The following is a 23,986-nucleotide window of genomic DNA, read 5'->3' as shown; positions in this document are numbered from 1 at the left end:
CTTGAGGAAATCAGATATCATTCCTGCCCACTGAAGGAGGCAATGTCGGTAACCCAGTTATAAAAGCAAGCTCTGCTATGTCTCTGCTGCTTCAGGTGTTGCGTTTTAAGATGCAAATGTAAACCAAAGGACTTGATCATTTGTGACTTCAAAATCCCAATTCCATTTCTTTGCACTAGCAATAGGTTTTTCCTAGGTTTCTGGCCTACATCCAGTTAAAGCAACTATACATTACTACTTACTGAAACATTCTCTTTCTGCTCAGTTGATTATGGTATTATTCATCTTCTCTCCTGAAGTGTTGATATACTGTTGTAAACTATTAAAAGGTTCCTTGCCTTCTCCCTGAGGTAGCTGCATTTCAATGATGAGTGATGTAATTCCTTCAATAGAATAGTTGGTAATTGGTTTGCAAAGTTTAGCATGCACTCTGGGATCTCTTCAGGAAGGGCTATAAACAAGTATTCATCATTCTTACTCTCTAATATGTCATCCCTGGACCTTTCCTTAGCAGGTCTAAAAACTCCACAGCTGTGACTAAACATTACCATGCCACGGTGTATTGAAGCAATGTCATGATGTAAGGGCAGGAATTTTCATCAGTCAGTAGGGAAGCGAGGAAGTGAAAAAAGATTCAAGCTATTCACCTCAGAGATGCAAAGAACGAACAGTGTGTAAAAACCAGCACTGACTCATCTGGCAGTATCTATGGAGAACAGGGAGTAGAAAAGTTTTTGGAGTATAAACGCCAAGGTTTGGCTTTTGGTATGGTTAGGGGAGTCAGTAATATGATTAGAAAGGGAGATGCAGTCGGGAAATGTAACACTTGGAAAAAGAAGTTAATTATCCAAAGACTAGAAAATACTAACGTCCAAGTGTTCTTCACATCAACAGTAGCACAGTTCTTCACTTAATAGTCAGAAAATATTTGATCGTGATTAAAGGTGGAAGCATGGGAATGAATGCCTGCAGGAATAGGCTTCAAACCTAATTGGTTAAATAACCATCTCAAGCAAGATATTACAAATATGCAGTGTCAAAAAGTAACAGAAAAAAAGACTGGTTCATAAAAAAGTTATGTCTTAGAAGCTAGAAAATACAATGTAAAATAAGAATTGTTAAAATCAATTTGAAAGAGTCTCAGTGAAGATATTAAATCACAAATCAAAAAGGCGAGAAGGAAAGCTGCAGGACCTCTGTACCATCAAGCTGGGATAACGATTGAAAACAACAGACGGATGATGATTTTGGCCATGATGGCAAGGGCAGTGCATCTTGCTACATTACTGCAGTGTCTGTCTCCATTTTTAACAACAAAAATGAAGCACAGTGAGTCTACTTAGATTCCCATGCAGTTTTTCATGTGATGTGATGTGATGTGGAAAAGTATGAACTAAGCTGGAAATGATGGAATTGGCAGAGGAAACATGAGGTGAACAAGAAGCTGAATAAAGGTTAGATAGCCATACATCATACTGAAAAGGAATAGTATCAGGTTAAAAGTCAATAATGGTGACTTCCTGAAAGACCAGTCTTGGGGCTGATTTTACTTAGTGTTTTTATCAATATCCTTGACATCAGTCTGATGACAGCATGAAGTCAGGAGACACCATGCAGAGGGAACAAAATGACCAGGACATGAGCAACAGGCATGCAAAGTAGACTAGTAAAAACAATAATTAACGCTACAGAATTTCAATTTATGGTCAGCTATTCGGAAACCATTGAGGAAAAACTGAGGAAAAGCAGCTGATAACAAAATAGTAAGAAACCATCTCTGTGAGGAAAATGTAAACATGATCCCGGGATGTACCAGGAAAGTTCCAGGAGAAATAATGAAACCAGTAAATTCTGCAAAGCATTAGTAAGGCATTACCTGGAGAATTTTGTAGAAGTCAACATTCAGGGTGAAGTGAGACTTGAATCTGTACACAGAAAGTCTGTAAGAGCAGTAAGAGAAATGAAAATAATGTCCTATGACACGAAACTTTCAAGACCATATCTTATTTAGTCAAGCAAAACAAAGGCTGATGAGAGCCTTTCTTTGTCTACAAATCTGTCAAGAAAGAACTATGAAAAGAACCGCTTAACACTTGCCAGAAGAGTAAGTGAGCATTTAGTCTGGGAATTACAAGGTTTCTAATCATTAGAGCACTGAAGCATTGTAGTAGCTTTTCATTAGAAATAGCAATGGCAAGAAACTTAGCTACTTTTAGGAAGATACTTGCTCAGTTTAAGAAAGAGATTATATGATGTGGTTGCCTGCTGGACTACATAGGTAAAGAGATTTCTTCCAGACCTCTCTTGGCACTTCTATCCTTGCAGCGATCCTGGTGGCTCCACTTCATCAGATGCACTGAGACAGGAGTATCATGGGTCCAGCACAGGCCTACGTCTCTTCCGAGACGCAGAGGGCCAGACACAGCCGTGAAATGTTTGAGAAGTTTATGATGGAGACCTTTGAGGGCTGACTGGCAGCTACGAAGTCACGGGTTAAGCATTGCTGTATGAGAGGAATGGCACTGAATTCCAAATGGGATAGAGCCATACAGCTTAGCATAAACAAATGGTTATGATTCCTGTCAAGAACAATTTTCATCTCCATAAAGCCTAATTTAATAACATGGCACAGGCACCACTGAAAATGGGAATATTAGCTTTCCAACAGTTTCCCAAAATTGAAATAGAATCTGTTTTGGCAAAAACAGTACAGTTTTCTACCAAGAAAAACATTTTAGGTAGTTATATAAGCAATAAAAATAAATGTTTTATAAAATTCACCCAGAAGGACTTGTAAGTATTAAAAAATCCCAATAGTAATTGACCAGATTTCATGAAGTATGAAACAGCCAAAAATAACAACCAGTACAGCTGAAGATGGTGAAGTCATTTCTTCTACTGCACTCCAAAGCCTGACCACCTGTAGAGATTAAAAAAATATACCTGAAGAATTAATTTTTCTAATACGGACACAGTGCAAAAATCTGTCTCTTAACATGACTTCATTTTGTCGAAGTAATGGAATTTTATGCAAGCTTAATATGTTTTACAAGTACTTGTTCCTCTAGCACAGAAGCGCATCATTGGGAAGACGGATGAAACGAAGGAGTATCTACTGGACTTCCTTTTGCATTTAAAAAACCGGTGTTGTCTCCAGCCAGGCTCCTGCTCACCACAGGCCCCTGAAGCAACCTATTCTGCTCCACTGATGACTGAGGTCATTTAGGAAGAGCAGACAGATTAACATTGTCCTCTGTCAGAACCCGCCATTTTGACCCAAACGTGATAATCCTACTCTGCATCAGCCAAGGGATTTCCAGTAAAGGAAACCATTAGTATCGTCTCACAGGCTAAGATCTCTTTTAGTCCGTATGCGGACACCACGTTGAAAGACAGTAACCCCTATCAGAACAGGTTCACAAAAGAGCATGATAAGGACATAAATTAGTGGGCAATAATGATTAATTTTGTTGGTAAAATGAAAGTTGAGAGGGGTTATCGCAACACTTCATACGGGGGAATAAATTAAGAGAAAATAACATCTTAAACTAAAAGATAATACTAGTACAAGATCAGGTCCATGAATAAATTTACACTGGAAATTGAAGTTTTCTGAACTTCTGAGTTTCTAGAATTGCTTTACACACTAGACAGTGGAGCAAGGAACCTAAACTTTTAAGATAAATCTTGATAGTTTCATTTCTCTGACAGGACAAAAATGTTTCTTGAGTTAAAACCTGATCTTTGAATCTGTCATTATTAACCTCTGGACATCTGATTGCATTGACTTACCCCAAAAGACTGGACATAAAGGACACTTGCTTACTACTGGCTAATCATAATTCTTTGCATGTATTTCTGGTATATTAATTATGATTCTCCATAATTTCTGTTGGCTACTTGAAAAAGCATTGACTTTGAGGCTAAAGAGTAGCATGGTGATTTCACTTGGAAAAGCTGAAGGTGAGCCACAGCTAAAGGCAGAGGTAAGGCAGGATGCACTAATACTGAATTTTCAGCTAACTTTTCCAAGGTACCTGGCTGGTGAGCCCTTGGGGCGGGTACCACCAGCCTCTGCTCCTGCAGTGAGAATGGAATCGTTCCCTGCTGTAAGTCACGGAGATCCAGGGTTTACTGCTCTTCTTTTTGTCCACAGCGCGCAGGTGTAGTCCTTTCTCTTCAGAGAATTTACCCGAACAAATTTCTTGTTACTGCGAGGACTGAGTATACTGATGCTACTGTTTTTGACTTGCATGGATATGTGGAATAGATGTACTATGAACTTTCAGGACAAAGTATCTATTTCACAGTTCTTTGGAACAAAGGGTAAAGGATGAGACCCTCCCAGGAAGCAGGAACTCCCTTTCTGTGTTTTCCTACATTCCTACGCAAAGCTGAACGACGGTGGATACAGAAAAAAAGAGAATAAACCTGGCTTCAAAATGAGTTAGATGCCTCTATGAACTATAAGCTGCTCAAAACTCAAGTCGTTCTTCTGTAGGAATGGAAGATACCCTCTGTTTTACAGAGGCCATTTACAGTTGCGAGTGAGAAACGGAACTTGGTTATCTTTCCCTCCTTCCACAGCCAAAAATGGAGTCTAGCAAACAGGACACACCTCAACCCTTAAATGTACTTAAGGCAACGAAGATTAATCTGCTGGATTAGTCATGTTGTTTGTTGTTTTTTCTTTTCCCAAAACTGACGTTCTTTGAAATTATAACAAAAATAACAGTTTAAGATTCTGGCCTCTTTATTAGCATCACCCTTTTCCTTTATGACCAAAAGACATTCATCTCACTCTCAGAATTTGAGTGCTCAGTGCATTAATAATTGAACACAGACATTTCGTGGGAATTAAGAGCTCATACTCCTCTCTCCCCTCCTTTTGGTCAGAATTTGTTTGTTCATTTGTGTTTTGTTGTGCAGAGCAAATTATTAATTTGATCTTTCCTCTGGCATTTCCCCTCAATTCTGTTTTGCAGAGCCTCATTTTCCTTTCAGTTTGGGAGTTCGTAGGGTTGGACCTAAGGATGCTGTCAAGTGTTGCCGGCAAAGAATCGTAGCGACATATGAGGGTTGGACTAGATGACCCACAGAGGTCCCTTCCAACCCCTACTATTCTGTGATTCTGTGATTCTTTCGTAACTGGAACAAAGAGCTTCATTTTAAGTCGAGCGTCAGTGTAAGTCTTTGCCCTGCGTGCCTGGCTGTAGAACTGCCACTCGGAAGCCTCCTCAGCACCTCCTTCGTTTGGCTTCCTGCTGGCCTGCCGTGCAGAGCTGGCACTTCTCATGAGGGAGAAGCCATCAATTTGGGAAGCCGGCCCCTTTCACAGGAGCCTTCGCGGACAGCCAGGTCACCTCCTGTGGGGATCGCTACGCCCACACAGAACTGACTTAGAGAGGGTTTTTTTAACGCTGGCTCGATTGACTCCGTACGACCGAGCCCGAGTTTCGGGAGAGCGGCAGCCTCCGCTGGCAGTTAGCTCGGACCGGCCCGGACGACCAGACCCAACCGGCTGCGCCTCACCTCAGCCTGGCCGGAGGCCGTCAGACCCGCGCTAGGGGCGGGACCAAGCCGGCGGCCTCCCATTGGCGGCATCGGTGGCGCGAGTGCCGCGGGGGCCCCCGCCCGAGCACGGCGCTCCCGCTCGCGGCGTCCACCCCTCGGCCCCGCCCCCTTCCCCTGCCGCGGCGGCGGGGCCGGATGCGCATGCGCGCCGCGGGGCGGGGTGGGCCGGGAGGGGGGGCGGTGTCATGGCGGCGCCGTCGCTCCCCACCCCGCGGTACGAGCACGTGGGGCCCCGGGGCCCGTTCGGGGATGTGTACGAGCCGGCCGAGGACACCTTCCTGCTGCTAGACGCGCTGGAGCGGGACGCGGCGCGCCTGCGGGCGGCGCGGTAGGCGCGCCGGGGCGGGACGGACGGACGGACGGAAGGAAGGACGGACGCACGCACGCACGCTGTTCCCCGGGGCTTCAGGCGCTGGCGGGGGGCGGAGGCGGCAGCAGGCCCCGGGGCGCGGCCCTCACTGGTTCTGCACGGGTGGCGGGTGCTCGTGCGTGTCACCAGTAAAAGCCATCCAGCGTCTTCTCTCTCCGCAGAGTCGAGATCTGCCTTGAAATAGGCGCTGGGTCTGGCGTGGTTTCAGCGTTTCTGGCGTCCTCCGTCATCGGGCCCGGCGCGCTGTATGTGTAAGTGTAGCAGCACGAAATAACGGAGAATACTTGGCCCTCACGTACATACTTTAAAACTACTCACAAAGAAATACTAGCTCGGTCCTACAGATACAGAAATCAAAGCAAAGAAAGCCTAAACTATTTACTTCAGCTTCTGTAACAAGCAGTCGTGCGATTAAATTCCATTTTTGCGCTTCTTGGACAAATTGCTGGGCTGAGTCCTAAATCTCAGCCACTGCCTCGTCTTACAGAGGTCTGGTGACTTAGCACTGGTTACCTGGGTGTTGGCAGTAGCTGAATTTTATTAGAGACTTGTACGCATATGTATTTATGCAGAGCTAGCATAGAGAAGGAAAGCTTTCAGACAGTCCTGAAAACTTCCAGTGCGGCCTTGAGAAGTGCAGGTGCTGATACACTGTGTGTATTTTACTGGCTACTTTTTGCTATTTACTTGCAAAGTAAAGGATGCTGGAAAGGATGTTTTCATTGAGAGTACAGAAAGTAGCATGTGGTTCACAGGGTTGAACTTCCAGAGACAGAAGACAGTAGGTCACACTTCATAATGTTTTGCTTTTAGATGTACAGATATCAACCCGATGGCAGCTTACTGTACACTGGAGACAGCTCTGCTTAACAATGTTCACCTTGAGCCAGTCATTACTGACTTGGTAAGACAGATGTTTCAATAGTATCTTCTTTATAGTTTTTGTAATTTTTTAACTTACTAGAGCTACTGAAAAGTAACCATAAAGTCCAGAAGAAACATTCTCTTAATAAGCATGGATGAAAAAACAGAAAACAACAAAATGCCAAAGCGTTTCTGAAAGAAGGGAAAAACAAACTACTACTAAAATTCAAATTCAAGCTTTAAAAACTAATTGAATTAATTTAAAAAATAAATTATGTAGATATAGTTTGGAAAATGCTGCACAAGGAACTCTGCAGTGACTTGACATTATCATAGCCCTTCCACTAATGCTACGCCATTCTTGGTTCTCAACTCTTTCCAATTTAATTGGGAACTGTGTATGTTGTTATCTTTTGTTTCTTGCAAAATTTGATATGGAGAAAAGCTTAAGTTTCTCATCTCTTTAGCAAGATATTTGTTTAAAATAACCTGAATACATATACTTATAAATGATGAAGATAGGCAACAATGAATGTGATCTAAAATGGATGAACAGCTGCACCTACTTACGAGCTGAACTGCAGTTGTCACAGATTGGTCATTTTGGTTAACAAATGTTAACCAATGATAAATTCAAAATTCTGCACTGAGCAAGAATAAAGTACTACCTTTGTGTCTGCAAATGTGCCTCTACTGAAATACTATTCCCTGTCTCTATTGAAACACTATTGAAATTGTTCTGCTGTGCACGTGTAATTCTTCTTGATGCTTCTCTTGCACGTAGAAAGTAAAGTTTAGTCTTCTTGAGTCCGGCTTAAATGCTCGGAATATCCAGCACTATGTAACTGTATTTTTATAAAATGTTTATATTCTTTATGTTTAAAATAAAAAAATAACAAAAGAATCATCAACTCCATCTATAGGTCAAAGGACTGTCTCCAAGATTAAATGGCAAGGTTGATCTACTGCTATTTAATCCACCATATGTGGTAACACCTTCTGAAGAGGTAGGAAAAATCTGAAATACACAACAAAAATGGTATTTCTACTGTCAGAGGAGAGACAGCAAATTAGTTAAGCTCTGGTATGAAAATTGCAGGGTTTTTTTTAAATAGAAAAGGATGTTGTAGGACCAGCACTGTTGTAACAGCACTGGTTTAATGAAAATAATTTAGTAGAGCTGCCTATAAAGACTACATGGGAATAAGGATCGCTAGCTGCTGCTTCTCAATACCTTGTTTCTCGATCAAGTGTAAACCACGTAAGACTTCTGTTAGGCATGCTAAGGTATTCTTACAGAAGACTTTCAATGGAAAACGCATTTGTTCCTGCAAAATAAACATCTTCTGCTTCTGCAGACTCTGACTCTCAGAACTGGACCCAGGAACTCTTAAAGGGTTTACCAACCACCTTCTACTTGGCAAACAGGCTCATAAAACATTACAAGAAAATAAATATAAAGCATGTGATGAAGTGTAGCTCTTTCAAATTCAGTTGAAGAATACAACTTTAAACAAAAGTAGTATGTTCATTGTGTAGGAAGTAGTTTTGGAGTAATTTTGCTGCATAAACTAATCTGCTGATTTAAAGTTGTCACATTCCTAGTGGCAGGCACCTAAAGGCAGAGATTATGGTGATCTTTCTTGTGTAAGTACCACTGATACTTCTATCATTCTGTATTAAGACAAGCTTTGCGTTCATTCTTCCTAGGTGGCAAGCCACGGAATAGAGGCATCCTGGGCTGGTGGCAAAAAGGGCAGAGAAGTAATGGATAGAGTTTTTCCATTAGTACCAGATCTACTTTCACCAAGAGGATTATTCTACTTAGTCACAATTAAAGAAAATAATCCAGGTGATCACTTTTCTTGGACCCTTGAATGTGCCCAACCAGATTTAACACTGTATTAATCAAAGTATTGATCACAGCAATGTCCTTTAGGTTATCAGACTTCAGTAAACAAGAAAAAGTAGTACATGACATCAGTTGAATCTAACATGTGGTGATAGTAACTAATTGAAGATTGACAGCATGTAGTGAGGTGTTTCATTCATACAGGTGTTCGAGGTAATTTTTTAGAAATGCTGCAGACAGCTAGAGTGTATCTGCAGGCTTCATACAAACTGTGACATCTCTGCGGACTCTTGTGCTTCTCATCTTTCAAGTTTGTGTGGGGCTTTAATCTACAGATGGACCTTTATGTAACCTGATGACTCTTGGAATCATTTTTCTGAATGCATGCCTTGTGCATCCAGTGTGTGGTGAGCTAGACCAAAAATAAAAGCAAATTTACCAAAACTAAGACCTCTCTAGGTTAGTTTGGAAAATGGCAATATGTAGGTTCTGAGCCCAGCAGCTCTGCAAGACTTCAGTTCCAAGCCTGAAAGGTGACTGTACATCTTCTGAACTAAGTAACAGAGCCAGGCCAGCCTTTTTTCATGAAAGAGAATGGCATTGTAAACTTAAAAAGCAAAAGCCTTTAGCTGGAAATGTGAGGTCTTTCATTTTGTCATATGTAGAGAAAAGATTCGGACTTGCTCCTTCTGATTTAACACTTAATGGCTATATGCTATCAAGTAGCTTCAAGGAGAAAGATTATTCTTTCACACCTGATTCATTAGGCAGCTTTTGGGAGAAGGTGCTACAAATTTCAGTTTCTACAAATTAGCATTATAATTGAATTGTTCATTGCTATTAATAATACCAAAATACAGAACTTCTGTTAGTAAATTGTAAACTTCATTTGTTCTTGGTGGAAGACTACTTTGCATAAAAATTACTGTCTGAAAGAGGATAGTTTATAATCTTTGCTTTACAGCTTATGTTGGGTAGATACTTTAGCACTGCCTCTTATAGCCAATATCTGTATAAACTCAGTTGTAACACTGCACTTTCAATTACAGATGAAATTCTGGAAACGATGAAGAAACATGGCTTAGAAGGCACACGAGTACTCTCCAGGCAAGCAGGACAAGAGATGCTTACTGTCCTCAAATTTAGCAAGTCCTCAAATTTAGCAAGTCTTGAGAACTGCTCTTAACCTTCCAGACACTAGGCATTGGAGAAAGTTGAGCACAGAGTACTGAAGTCGTCAAATCAGTTTTTAAACCAAGATTTTCACCCTCTTAAGGTGTATCCTCACTTCCTGATTACTGCAGGGAGACTGATCAAGAGACTATATTTATTTTTGCTCTGGATGTTAACCAGCTACTCCCTGCTGTCAGAGGTACAGTTGTCCTCTGCCTATCCGCAGGACAGTTCTGGGGGAACTGTGAAATGCCCTAACCTTGTTGCATTTGCACTTAAGCACTAAAGACTTTTTCCTCTATAAATAGGTATTTGTATATTTGTCATTGTGGCTTATTAAGATAATGTACTTGATATAATTCCTCCTGTTTTAATAGCTAGTCTATATCTATGTCTGGTTTAAATGAACATTTGGAATTAGCGTTACTCATTTTGATGTAGTATCAGGCACTCTCACAGACCTAAGGCACACTTACTGAGTTTGGAAATGGCGTACTTCTGAACAGAAACATGCAGTACGTGTGTCGCAAGAGCTGGGACACAGGCGAGCTGTTACTCTCCTGAAGTCCTCTGGACAAAAGATCATGGTGATTGTTCTCCCTTTTATGCCATTTTACAAGGAGGGTACTCTTGTGGAGATCTAGATTAGATGAAGAGTTCTCATCCATGAAAAGATACTAAGGGGAAAAAAGCGCATATGCTACTAAAAAGGCTAGGTAGCTGAAAACAATGACTGTTAGTTAAGTAAAGAAGTGGAACAAAAGTCCTCTCCCAAAATCACTACCCAAAATAGGACACTATTTCCTGACCACCCAACCCTGATGAAGAGCTTTCCCCTGCAGCCCCCTCCCAGTGCCCACAGAAGGTTCTGATCCAGGGTTGCCCCAGCGCATCTGGAGACACATGCTGCGTGGTGGGCGCTGTCCTGTGAGGAAGGCGTTCTGCACTGTTCAGGTTGCGCTTTCAAAGAACCTGACCTTCAAGGGTTTGTGTCAACAGAATCTTTCAGTGGTTTTACGATAAACCATTACCTAGCTCTTTTATGGGGACTGAGGTCCAAGGTTCTTCTGTAGGATGCTGAGGCACTGGAAAGACAATTACATTTAAGACTTCAGAACTAAAGTTAGGACTCTGCACCGACCCAGCTTGTACAAATGGTAGTTCTTCCATGTTTTGATCTGACCTCCCGAAAAACTTCTCCAGGAGACTGAAAAAAGGAGTTTTTAGGCAGGATAACCCATAAGAAGGGTAGGTACCATTTGCAGAAACACATGACTGCAAACTCAGCTAGACCTTTTGAGGTATTTTACCACAATGGAATCCAAGAAGCTGCTTTTGACTATACAGGTCACAAGGGGCCCAGAAGAAAACAGAAAGGACTGGATAGCAGGAAGTGTGCAGTGTTGGTTGTTTCACATCCTAGGAGTCACCATTCCCCAGCTTAGAAAAGCAGCAACACTGCAATTCAATTCAGCAATTCAAACACAGCTAATACATCCCCTTCAGTAACTTATCTGTCAGTTTGGTTTTATGTAGATAAACATGAATGTGAACCCAAACACACAGCAGGAAGGTTTAGAAGCAAGACTGTCACATTAAGGATGTTACTTGACATTTATGCTATATACAAGAAATTCTAGTACTTAAAACTGCTGAGTTCAAAAAAATGCATTTTGTTGACCAAAGTGAGTCAGTGTTGACCAAAGGCTCAGGACTTTGTTGATTTTTGCCTTCAGAACAACTTGTCTAAGGAATGTCAAAGTTGAGAAACTGAGAGGAAACTGTGGCCATCTATGAAATAATGCGTTTCCACAGTTTTCTATTGAAGAATTTAAGGAAAGTTTCGTTCTAGCTTCCCAACTAGTCAGTTCTGGTAAGTCATATTTCAGTTCAACTGCTTCCTACTTCTAGAACCTTTTTGACTTGATGCAGACCCTTTGCAAAGCCACGCTTTGTTTTTTTGTTCACTTTTCTCTTACAAAACTGTAAGGAGAGGAAGTTTTATGCTTGGCGATCTTGCTTTTCTGTAGAGTCATGGTTTTTGAGGTTATAATTACAGCCGTGGGGCTGTCTGAATGAACCAAAATGCCGTCATCCTCAGACCACTCTAGGAGTTTTATGTTGTTAACCACTTTGGCTAACAAAGTTAGGTTGCTGAGCAAGAGTTGCAACATCAAAAGACAGTTTTAAGATGTAATAGAATCAAACTACAAGTATAACAAAAGGAAGTTTTAGTCGATCTGCCTAGCCTTTAGTTATAACTGAAGAATTAGTTTTAAAAGAGGTAATCAAAGGCAAAAAAGGGCAGCCATCTGGCACAGTAGATCACAATGTCAACAGTGTATGCAGTTGAAAGGACAGAATAATGAAAATCAGAACAGAAGCAGAAGATCAAAACAGAAAGTGTAATATAACATGCTTTCAACAAAAAGCAATTGCACTGGACTAACAACTGGAAATTTGGACATGAAAATATATGTATCCACTTTAATACACCATGAGTCAAGTCTCCTGGCCCGCTGTGTTGCTGTCTGCTGCAACTTCAGTGGAAGCACCTGTCAAAATGCAATCCAAGTAAGAACACGGACAAGTTCTGCAAGAACCTATTCCTATTACGCTACCATCATCCCAGTGAAGACTGGGAACTAGTAATGGGCCAGGTAAGTTTTCTGGTTAATTCTGAAACCTGCTATGTCTACAAAGGCCTGCACATACATTTAGCGTTTGCCAGGGCACACCTATTCCCTTCTCCTAGAAGACCAAAAAATGCAACACTGTTTCTGGAGAGTTTTGGGGGGCATATTGCTGCATTCAGTGCACAGGAGAATAAGCCACAGGGTAGATACAGACTTTATACGCAGTGTCAAAATTACCACAAAGAACGCAAAAATTCTGCACCCCCAGACCCCGAGGCACTGCTCTGTCAGCAAGCACCGGTGCCAAAAGCCATACTGCTGCACTTCTTTGTTCGAATGGAACCAAGACAAAAGCTCTCCACAAGCCTGTTCCTAGTAGGCAATCTGCAAGTTAGGGTCTGCTAGAAGAGTTTAAGATGCCTCTTTTCAAGCAATACCTGGTTAACCACAACTAGCCTTCAAATCAGATATTGAACTTGCAAATAATTCATTTGGAATAACCAGCCTTGTCTGAAACAAAATGATGCAATGGAGACAATCCTGGAGGTTTGGTATCAGTAATTATGAAGACAATACAGCTTACTCCTTAATCTCTGTTTTCAGTTAGACCTTTTCAATACCAGTTTTAAATCCTTTCCATTCTCTCTCAAAAAATGTCAGGAAATTTCTCTTCCAGAAGCCCAGTGTTACCTGGTAAAAATATAAACTATCAACAGCTAGAAATCATTTCTAGAGCTGTCACCTCAAAAGGAACCAACTTCGAGAAAACATACAGAATCTCAAAAAAACAGCTGTTCAGGTACAGCCAATTGACTACACCATGAATTTGGCATATGAAAGTTTTATCACATAGAGGAAGAGACAGCAATCCAGAGACTACAGAGATAGAAGTAATTTATTCCTCCCCTTTTATTGACTTTTCAAAGGAATCCACCAGAAATACCATCCAAATTAGAATACAGTAGTATACTACTGCTGTTAAAAAAAAAAACAAAGCATGAAAAAAATGCATCGTCAAAAACAATATTAAATTCTGATATATCTGTCATGTTCACTTAGAGTCCTTATTATTATGGGACTATGGAAGTACAGTGTACATTCAGTGACAGTTAATTTGCCAGCTAATGAAGACATTAACTGAAATAATGAAAACACAAATGGATCAGTGTGTATGCCTTCTCTTTATAAGCCAATTGTCAATAAATAGCTAGTGTTTTTCATTGTCATGCAGGAATGATTGTACCCTCTCTGCTTACCTGGGCTTCTAAGTTTTCATGTTTTTAGGGTGCTGGATGGATGATTTTTTTGGGGGGAAAACAGGACTGTAAAAGGTGAAAGCTCAGTTTACAAACATGTTAATTTAGAGCATGCTATGTTTACGTTTTATGCTTTCTATGCTTTAACAGACAGTTATCACCCTAGTTCCATGCCTTAATGTCTAACAGCAAAACATTCTTTTTCTCCCCCTAAGAGAACTATTATGAATGCACTATAATTAAAAATCAAGTCTTTATACCGCCTATGTTAAATTCACCTGCTATATTAAGAGGCATGACCTGGGTTAAGTGCATAACACCATGTTAGAATGTACCTAAATTAAGAGGTGTTAATCAACTATGCTGTGGCTTGAACACCACTTTTCAGACATAACTGCATTATTTCTGAATTTTTAACGTATCTCAATACCTTAAAAATATACAAAGTAAAATAAATTATTCTTATATATTTCTTTATATCAAAGAAGAATCTTCAAACTTACAAAAAACAGTTCAGAGGTAAATATGTGTCATATCTGACTAGTCAAGAATTTAAAGTAACTGACATGATTTCCAAGTTAGCTTCTTTCAACATACAGTTTATTGCCTCCTCTTCATTTATTATTTAGCTCACAGAAAGACCGTTTTATTTCAGAAGAATGTCTCTCGACAGAGTGGACAGGTGGATTTGTTGCTGGATGTGAACCATTTGTACTGAAAGAGAAATACAACTGTTTAATATACGAATGCAAGCTGCATATCAGGAACACTCATTTATCACCAATAATAACCATTATTTTCCAGTGAATATAACTATCAAAAAATTAACTATACTTTAAAAAAAACAATAAAAATAGTAAAACAAAAATGTTTCCACTTGTGTATATATACACATGCATACACATACACATGTATTCAACACACACAATACTAAATTTTTATTCTAAAAAAACCTGACACAAAGGAATTCTTATCCAGTCTCACTCTGGAATAAAAACAGAGTGTTTTTGAAGCAGCAATGACTCCTCCATTGTACGGCCAATACAGATGCCAACCTGTTCCAATATACTCTGTAACTATACAACCAATGCCTGTGATGACTTGGATATAGTTAAATGCTAATTGTGCAGATCAGCATGGTTTACTAAAGAGCATGCGGCATAAATTTAAATTTAACCTTTTCTATTCCCGTACCTGAGCTGATAACAACAAGATGCTCTTGCTACACCCTATACAGATGTAATGGCTTATGTCTTAGTGAACACAAAATGGATAGTTGTTATCTGTGAAGTGTAGCAACCCCTCTCTCACTACATGCCTTCACAGCCTAGTATAAAATCCATACAAATAATTTATGAGTTCAGTTAATCCCAGTTACTCCAATGACATAATGGAGCATATTACAACAGAACTTCCTGGTTCAAACTATAAATTGATATTTTGCCTATTTAAAAACATGTAGCCTAGGTACTTACCAAGCAAGCTGAATGAAACTTTTTTTTGCATGTTCTGCAAGCTTTTTTGGGAATAGAGTAGTTGGAACCATGAATGACCGAAAAACAGATCATGCAATCTTCAACGCCCTCAAAACGTTTATCCACATTATTTTTCCACAAAGATAAGCCTTCCATAATACTTCCATTCTAACAGAGGGAAAAGAGCTGTTAAAACTCTAGAACTCCTTCAGAATATTCTTACTGTTATTCATAAGGACATGAAGGAAACAAAGCCTGAAGCCTTTAGAATCTGAAATTGTATGTGATACATGCAGCGAGCCAACACATGAAATAATAGATGATAGTTTCATCTTCAGAAATGCAAGCATCACAATGAAAAAAACGCACTTAGGAGCACTTAAAAGGGGCTTTAAAAATTTTCAGTCACTGTTTTGTTTTGTTCTAACCACAGATGATGCAACTTCAGCAACCACCAATCCTTTAGAGAATTTCATGTTCTGGGTTGTTTGTGGGTTTGGTTTTTTGGGGGTTTTATTTTTTTTTTCTTTTTTCCTTTTCTTCAAATTATAGTTGAGATGACACAGCCACATGGGTCAAACACTGGCCCATATCTTAGGAGATCTACATTCTCGACTTTAGCTATGGATTTAACCGGACTTACTAGACAGATAATTTTACCTCTACGTTTCAGCATGTGGAGAAAAGCGGGTGGTAAGAGTGACCAATTCTATGAAGTCCTTCGAAATCTACTGATCAGATCCATTACACAGGTGTAAACAATATTACATTACTAGGAATATTTTTCTAGTATCAGGACTCTGAAGTTTTCAAAACTATGGGCGTTCTCTAAACTCACCTGATGTGTAAGATACGTGCTTAACTGTAGCATCCAGTTGCGCCATTGCTGTACAGCCACGCCAACCCTCTTTCCACTCTCAACCGTTATGGATCCCAGCGGGTAATTTGATGGAAGCTGTATTATTAGTTCAATAAATATATCATCAACTGAATAGGTAGCAATGACTTCCCGTGCAGCAGACCGAGCTTTTACCTATGAAGAAAATGCACATATTAAAAAAACTCCACAGAGATATGCACCATCTCTAGTCTTTATATATATCTGTATCTAAAACATAAATACTTTACAACACACATCAAATAATTTTCTTAGACCAGGAAAACACTCTTCTCAAAGAAAATAAAAATTCAGTTGTATCTTGGCAATCCAAAAAGAAATTACCAACCATTTTTCAATCTACTGATTGATTACATTTTTTAATAAACCAAAAAGAAGTACATTGATAGCACTACCTTCCACTTACCTCCTCAACTTCTCCAACATCATAAAACCCACTCTTTTCTATTTTTTTCCAAACAGAATATTAATAAACATCAACTTACTATATCGATACCAAGCTAAATTAGGTTTTCAGCAGTCATTTAGAATAATGAAACCACAATCATACAAAACACTGTAATACAGTCCTGAGAGGTGACATTTCTTAAAAAGTTTGCAAAAAACTAAAGTAATATCCATAAAGGACAAAAAGTCTTACTAACCGTCATGCCATTAAATAACTGTGTGCTAGTCTGAACAGCAGATATTTCCTGTGAAGAAAGCACGCTGCTGACGTATTTGCTTGTAAATTTATCCACAACATTGAAGACACGTTTCTCACAGCTATTCCACCAGAGCCTGACCATGGCTGGCAAGTCTTTCAGCGTTATATGGTACACAGAGCAGGCCAAATGCGGAATCTGGGATGACAGGACTCCGGTCCCTGGGAGGGAAAGAAAGGACGATGAAATATTCCACCACATTAGTCACAAATGTTGGTTCCTCCAAACCACATACAAAAATTTTCATACCAACATAAATGCGGAAACAGGAATTTCATGTACATTCTCCTTCTGTATTTGCTGCTGTAAGTGCTTGTTTGACCCTGCCTTTCTCCATCAGTCTGGCTTCCTTGTTTCTTAGGCTAACACTTTACAACTGGAAATTAATCTTCTGATTTAGAGATGAACTCTAAGTGGACTACCAGAAATCAAGACTAATTTTACATTCTAAAAATGACAAAATGCTCACTTTGCAGTGAACAAACAATGTGATGTTTGGAGCACAGGTTTGCAGTCTGAGGTTTGCAGTGTTCTGCAAAGTGCATAAAGAGATGGGACATCTTCATCTTGGGATGTCATGTTAGTAATTCTTCCTTACAGTCATCCAGATGAATTGTTCTGCAACATGTAGTGATGTTCAAGCAAAAAATTAACAAATGAAAGCTCAGTATCTTTGCTTACATATATACAGGTACATAACAATCTCAATGAAGTAACTTTCAAAACTAATTCTCTTTTTCATGCTTCTCAGCAAAAAAAAAAAAGCAGCCTATCGTCTCTCATCACGACTGATTAACTCTGGGTCTTCTGAACAGCATGATGAAAACAACACACAATTTAACATCTCAAACATTAAAAAAATAGATATTAAAATATATTTTTAGTTGATTTTATGTATGTTTTAAGAAGAAAAAATCAGAAATTCCAGTGGCATTAAAAAAATACCTAGAAGAAACAGGAAGTCCCAGAATAGATCCCACATTTTCAGTATTTTAGAATCTTTGCATACATTTAGGATTCAGATAGTAGCAATGTATTATTTCTGCCCTAAGTGAATAATCTAAGCATTTCCTGGTGGGTTGTTTTTTTTTTTTTCTGATAAACATTTCAACTTCGGGTAAGCTTCAAATGGGGAGTGTTAGGCAAAGATTTTTAAACATATGTATGTATTGGTCTGTGTGTATATCCGTTTTACAGGTAAGATTTTCTAAATATGTATTTTTAAGCAGAAAATCATATTTAAACTTCAGCAATAACAAAACTTTCTCAAATGCACAAATACAATTTTTACTAACCTTTAACATCTAAATGAAGCTCTTCGGTAAAGAAGGTTTTTGTGTCCTTATTTGGAACTTCTGAAGTTGGCCCAGAAAAGACAGGGTTTTCAGGCATAAGCCTGAACAAGTGATAAAGCAGTTTATTCAAGCTTTTAGTTCTTCTAAGGTACTGTGAGTAGAGAACTCGCAGCTGATAGTGTTAAAAAATAAAAACAAACAAACAAAAAAAAACAAACCACAAAATACAGATGAGACTTCACAAATATAGCTTACTCTGTAAATAATAAAATTATGTTTCTGTAGGGAGGAAAAGCAAGACTGTAATTCAGAACAAGTGTTCAGAAGAGTGATTTAGTTCTCTGCCCCATTTTGAATGATTATAAGATCATGAAATGTAGGAAGTCTGTTTGAAAATGCCAGAAAGAATCACCTATCAACGAATCTTTTTCTTTATTACTCTCATATACCATCCTTAACTATTGCAGTGCAGAAATCTAAGTCTATTGATGCTTTCAGAATTCCACTAATTCCACAAAAACAAGAGGTAGGAAGATACACAATGAAAAGAACAAAAAAGACTGGATTAAACTTCAAGATTCAAACAAAATAAACACGTTAAGAAATTCAGCTAAAAGGAAAAGACTTTGAACATATACCTGAGAAGAAGCTGCTTTGAAGAAAGCTAATGTTAACTTCCAAGTGAGAAGATAGCCTAAAACAAGGCAGAACTCATCGCTCAGGGGCTGAATAACTGCAAATTCTCCAACTGGAATGCATTCCAGGACATTTTCTAGCAAAGGTTCTTGAGTGGCCAGGACAGACATAAGAGCAGCTGGAGGTGATCTATGGAAAAATGTTATCTAGCATAGTAAACTCAAATCTTGGGCAGAGCATTCACTGAATTTATATTCACAGCTTTCCTAGAAACCTGTTAGTAAAGCCAGGTATGTAGAACACAAAAGGGGCCTTTTATCACAAGAAAATTTACTTTCAGATTCACACATTAGTGCTAAATTTTAAGATTTTGATTTTTTTTTCCTGAAATGGAGTGTTGGTGGTTTTACCTCTTGCAAGATGAAAATAAACTGAATGCTGATTGCTTAATCTGAAAGTGGTCTGTGGCTGAGCTGATTTAACCTACATCGTGGACAGCTGGTTTGCTTGCTTTCCTCGCCAACAAAGTCACACCAACAAAGGAGCAACTGAACAGTGGATCTCCTGATTGATCACTGAAGGGGCTGGGTTTGGGCTTCGGCATTGGATTAAAAAGCCTTTTGCAGCTCTACAGTAAAAAAAGTTATCAACCACTGGGCTGCAGTATTTTTTTTTTTTTTTAAATCAGTTACCATATTCCCTCTTCAAACTGTTGAAGATTCAAGCCATACAAAACACCCAGGTCAATTCTGGAGGCTCAAGAAACTGAATTTACCTGTGCAGCTGGACACATTCTGAATGTCCAGTAAAAATCTGTCAAGATTTTACCCTATAGAGCCTCTATGTTGCACTTACTCTAGTAACTGTACCTAGAAAACAATTTCAAATATTGCTTCCAGTTTTAGCACAAGGCAGACTTAACCAATTATTTTGAATATTTTCAATATTTATAACTCTACTGTCATAACCACGTCATTTTTTTTCATTTAACATCTCCTGACAGACAACTACTCTGCTGTAAATCTCAACTCTTGTAACACAATTTAAAAATACAGAAAACAGTCATAAAAAAACATGAGGAAAAAATACACACAATGCCAATTCCTCCTCTTCGTCACCATAGGTTTTGAGATCTTCATCATCAAATTTAGGCAATTCAGGCATTAATCTACAGAAATATGGAAAGGAAATCACATTTAATTTTTACTATTTTAATATGTGATGCATAGTTCTTCACTTATCAGTGTCAACATTAATGATAAGCAATAAAATAATGGCAATTATTCCTTAGCAACAACACAGAATCTTTAAGAGACATGTCACCATTGCAAAGTTGGTTCCTCAATAACAGCCAATGAAGATGATACTGCCAGACACAGATGAAACTTAGAATATTTCAGTTTACATTTTAGGATTCTCCGAGTGTTAAAACAGGGGCTAAAAACAAATACTTTTATAGTTATGATACTGATATCTACGTAACTAAGGTACAGAAAATAAAATTGTATCTACAGGTATGGCAGTAAAATTTCTCAGTATATATTTAGTCTACTTTCACAATTAAATTTAGCATTTGTAGCTTTATGTAATGTTCTCCAATACAGAACACAAATTGCCCGCTTAAGGATTTTCTCCCATAATGCAACACGACTTCGCTAAGCACACCTATAAGTGCATGTCCTACAGCACAATTAAAAAAAAATAAAATAAAAAAAGCCAGGGGAAAAGGTGAGGAAAGTAAGAAATATGTTGATTCTTACTTATACAACATATGGTAGACAGAAATCTGTACAGGTCTAGCCCGGAAAAGCAGCAATGGAGATAATGTATTTAGTAGAGTCTGGAGTTTATCTGGAAGATTTGTTTTCTGGCCTGCAACAAACTTTGCTGGCAATTTATGGTTTAACAACTGCTCCTTTGAGATGTACGTTAGAGCTTCACCCAAAGAAGTCAATATAGAGTTCTGAAAGGAGCCTTCAGATGCATTTTTGGTTTCTCCTATTCAAAACAGAGAAAGACAAGCTGTGATACAGAATGTATGGATGGTATCATAAACAAGCATTATTAGAAACAACTCAGACTCTGCTTATCAGAATCCATCTAATCTCAAAAATCACAACATTGAGTGCAATTACTTTAATAACTAGCATATAAGTCTTTAAAAAGTGAGTTTTTTTATAACCTATGTTGACATAATATTCCTATAAATTAAAAAATATGGCCTGTCAAGTTCTACTTCAGAATAGCCTGACGTTACCCTCCTTGCCATATACTTGCCTGTAACTTTCACCAACAAAGGTAACAGCAAATTGTGAATTCCTTCAGAAAAGAATTCTTTCCATTCACTGATCAAGTTCACAGGAAGGTTTTCAGCAGTTTCAGAAGCTGCAGCTTCAAAGTAAGCACTAAGGGCAGATGCCAAATCACAACTGACACAAGCAAAAATCTGCACAAGCGGGACATGATAAAGCGAACGGTTTTCACTTGTTGTCTAGGAGGGGAAAAAAAAAAAAAGGAAGATTTCTTAACTATAAATTTGCTTTAAAATATCTGTTTCATATTCCAGAAAGTGTAATTTCAAAGACGACTCAATTGCAAAGACCATTTTAAAACAAACTGGGGGAAAAAGAAAAAAAAGTTTAAAAATATAATCTGTATTTCAGTAAGACTTGCTGAAAATTATTTCCAAGTCTCATCAATATTTAGAATCCTGGACTGCTTTCCTAATATGACCTTCTTTATAATGACAGAAAGAAACTGCCACCAAGTGGATTCAAATAGAAATGTACGCAGCTGTAGCTTATTTGGAGCTCTTGTGCAGCCAAGCCAGCCAAAATTGATGTCTAAAGTGCTTTCACCTTTCTCTCCCAAACATAAAAGCCATGCCAGTATCATGCTGGTATTTCCAAATTGCAGAAGAAAATTGGCAATACACTATTGTAAACTGGAAATTACTGAAGTGGCGATCAGGAAAATACATCCTCCTCCCCAACACAGCTCCTTTTTATTTTTATTCTTACCAGCTTCCCCCCAAAAAGTAATACCATTAAATATTAAAAATATTCCCAAACACTTAGTCTATGCAACCAAGTTTGCTGTTTGTTTCTGGTTTTTGTTTTTGGTTTTTTTTATTAAAAAAATACAGTTTTGAGGGGCATACAGCACAGGTAAGAAGATTAATCCTGAGACCAAGAAAGGACACATGGAAGTTTCCAGCCTGACCTTATAAATGTGTAGTGATAGAGGGTGCTAAAACTATAACAATAATAATAAAAAGTGCTAGATGGTGAGAGATTCTGTATCTTTATTTGATTAATAAAGTAGTTGTCCGCTGTTCACTCTGACCTGTTTTCTAACAGCATTAGAATGTAATTTTTATGTTTCATGTGATCATTTAGATATTGAAATGCAGATACTGCTTTTCATTCAGTTAATTTTTATATCTCATGTTAGACTTCGGTCTTAAAGGGACATTATTTTTCAGCACAGAGAGCTACAGCAGACATATTTCAAAATTATTCTCCAGTTACCAATGTCACTACTAAACATCATATTACTTTAAGGGGGAGGTAATGTCATCTCCATATACAAAAAGAAACAAAAGACACAGTATTGCTTGTGTTTTTAAGCTACACACGACCTTTGCCAAAGTTCAATGAAAAAATAATTTTGTGCAATTCTTTTTAACATTATGTCAAGTATTTGCTAAGCTGAGGTAACTATATACCTGCCATATTCAGAGAATAATCTAAAAAGATTAAGTACATCAAAACTGGAGATGGAACATTAGCACTCATACGGGAGGTAAAGTTTATTTTCTTAGTTCCACATTTTGATTGAGATGCTTTTCAAATCCTTGAAATGCTGAGTGCCCAGCTATTAATACTGATCATTACTCTAAAGTACCAGAAAGTTAACACACATTAGACAAAATAAAGTTAAAACTGTTAAGACCGTTGTTTTCTAAACTCTAAGCAAGAACCATTACGAGCACTCTGATTTCCATTCTTCTTGGCAATCCTCATGCCTCTCTGTCCAAATTTAATTGCTCTGTGGCATAGCTTCTGCAATGTTTTACTGTATCATCCCGATACCCAGCTTTCCACTTCGTAAATATATAGGTCAAATTTTAACATACAGCTTTCAACGATTTAGGATGAAACGTTGATCAGATAACTAAATTTCTATAATCTTACTGGCCTATCTCATAGCCTATGTTTTCAGCCCCCCTCCCCTGCATCAGTCCAGTAGCTTCAGCAGGCATCAGGAGGATCCTGTTGAAAGCTGCAATGTAATGGTCAGTAACAGTCTCTTTCATATTACCTCGAGCCAAGCCAGCATGGAGCACATAACAAAGTCCCATTCATTAGCGGTCAAAGGAGCCGTGGAGTACTTCAGCAGCAAGGGAAGGTAACGGATCATCTCTATGTTGAAACCAAGCAACTGAGCACTTGTTTCTCTCAGATTGCTGCAATAAAAATACAACTAAAGCTTATATATCTTCATGTTGTAGACACGAGTATTTATATTCTTGCCTTCGCTCCTCCTCTTAGGACAAATTAGTCTTGCACCAGGCTCTGCCTTGTGTGGTTTTGATACTCTGTCTTTCAAAGTTAGAATACTACATTAGCTACCTAGTCTAAATAAGTCAGTCAACAGGTACAAAACAATTTATCAGAGCTACTTGCTCATTTGCACATTATACAGATTCCTAAAATTGTACAATTTACATATTCAATCAAGTAATATACTTACATAAACTATGAAATTTAGCAATTTTGACTAAATTAATGTAATAAAAGTAATCATTTAAGTTACTAATTTTAAAAATGAAATATAAGCCCTCAAGTGTCCAAATAGTGTATGTTATTTTGAGACTTTATTGCCTGGATATTTCTCATCACACTCAAGACAAATCAACCTCTGTATATTTCATTCCTTGCTGGGAGTTTTCCAAGTTACATTTTCAGGTCCAGAATTTTAAAAAACACACACCTAAGTTTGGTATTAAAATTTTCTTTCCGATACCTAAATAAGCAATCAGAATTTGGAACTAAATATCAAGCAATACCTACAAAAGTTGCTCAGTTCTGAATGTTTTTGGAAACAGTTGACATCTAGGTGAATTTAAAAAGCTCCTAGTTTCCTAGCCTTCAACCACTTGGGTAATTTTCTCCAGTATGAGTTATTAGATACTTAAAGATAGGTATGTTAAACTGAGGCATGCAGTCCTACAAAGGCTTAAAAATGTAG

The 23,986-nt window shown here is 38.4% G+C and overlaps 2 protein-coding genes across 3 annotated transcripts in view; one reads left to right on the top strand and one right to left on the bottom strand.

Moving 5' to 3' along the window:
- The first annotated feature begins 5,737 nt into the window (after positions 1–5,737).
- HEMK2 (HemK methyltransferase 2, ETF1 glutamine and histone H4 lysine) lies at positions 5,738–14,593 on the top strand. Its single transcript, XM_075433317.1, has 6 exons — positions 5,738–5,902; positions 6,106–6,195; positions 6,758–6,848; positions 7,732–7,815; positions 8,519–8,660; positions 9,710–14,593. Exons 1-6 carry the CDS (start codon positions 5,760–5,762, stop codon positions 9,844–9,846), a joined length of 687 nt encoding a protein of 228 aa, XP_075289432.1. The 5' UTR covers positions 5,738–5,759; the 3' UTR covers positions 9,847–14,593.
- LTN1 (listerin E3 ubiquitin protein ligase 1) overlaps positions 13,361–23,986 on the bottom strand; it is a 31,255-nt gene continuing 20,629 nt past the window's right edge. For both annotated transcript variants that reach the window (XM_075433254.1, XM_075433265.1), the window contains exons 21-30: positions 23,057–23,201; positions 21,011–21,224; positions 20,494–20,731; positions 19,827–19,901; positions 18,736–18,922; positions 18,098–18,269; positions 16,743–16,963; positions 16,039–16,233; positions 15,201–15,368; positions 13,361–14,439 (exon numbers count right to left, since the gene is read on the bottom strand). In XM_075433254.1, coding sequence (XP_075289369.1) covers positions 14,377–14,439; positions 15,201–15,368; positions 16,039–16,233; positions 16,743–16,963; positions 18,098–18,269; positions 18,736–18,922; positions 19,827–19,901; positions 20,494–20,731; positions 21,011–21,224; positions 23,057–23,201 — 1,678 coding nt within the window. In that variant the 3' untranslated portion in view covers positions 13,361–14,376. The remainder of the gene's footprint in view (positions 14,440–15,200; positions 15,369–16,038; positions 16,234–16,742; positions 16,964–18,097; positions 18,270–18,735; positions 18,923–19,826; positions 19,902–20,493; positions 20,732–21,010; positions 21,225–23,056; positions 23,202–23,986) is intronic.

This window comes from Opisthocomus hoazin, chromosome 1 (assembly GCF_030867145.1).
Source record: "Opisthocomus hoazin isolate bOpiHoa1 chromosome 1, bOpiHoa1.hap1, whole genome shotgun sequence".
Lineage (NCBI taxonomy): Eukaryota > Metazoa > Chordata > Aves > Opisthocomiformes > Opisthocomidae > Opisthocomus > Opisthocomus hoazin.
This window is presented reverse-complemented; position numbering and strand designations above follow the sequence as displayed.

What these genes read in the sequence shown, in the direction of transcription:
- HEMK2 (XM_075433317.1), top strand. Translation starts at nt 5,760, where the DNA reads ATGGCGGCGCCGTCGCTCCCCACCCCGCGGTACGAGCACGTGGGGCCC. An exon ending in AGCCAGTCATTACTGACTTG is followed by an intron (nt 6,849 to 7,731) that starts GTAAGACAGATG and finishes CTCCATCTATAG; the next exon opens with GTCAAAGGACTGTCTCCAAG. An exon ending in TGGTAACACCTTCTGAAGAG is followed by an intron (nt 7,816 to 8,518) that starts GTAGGAAAAATC and finishes CATTCTTCCTAG; the next exon opens with GTGGCAAGCCACGGAATAGA.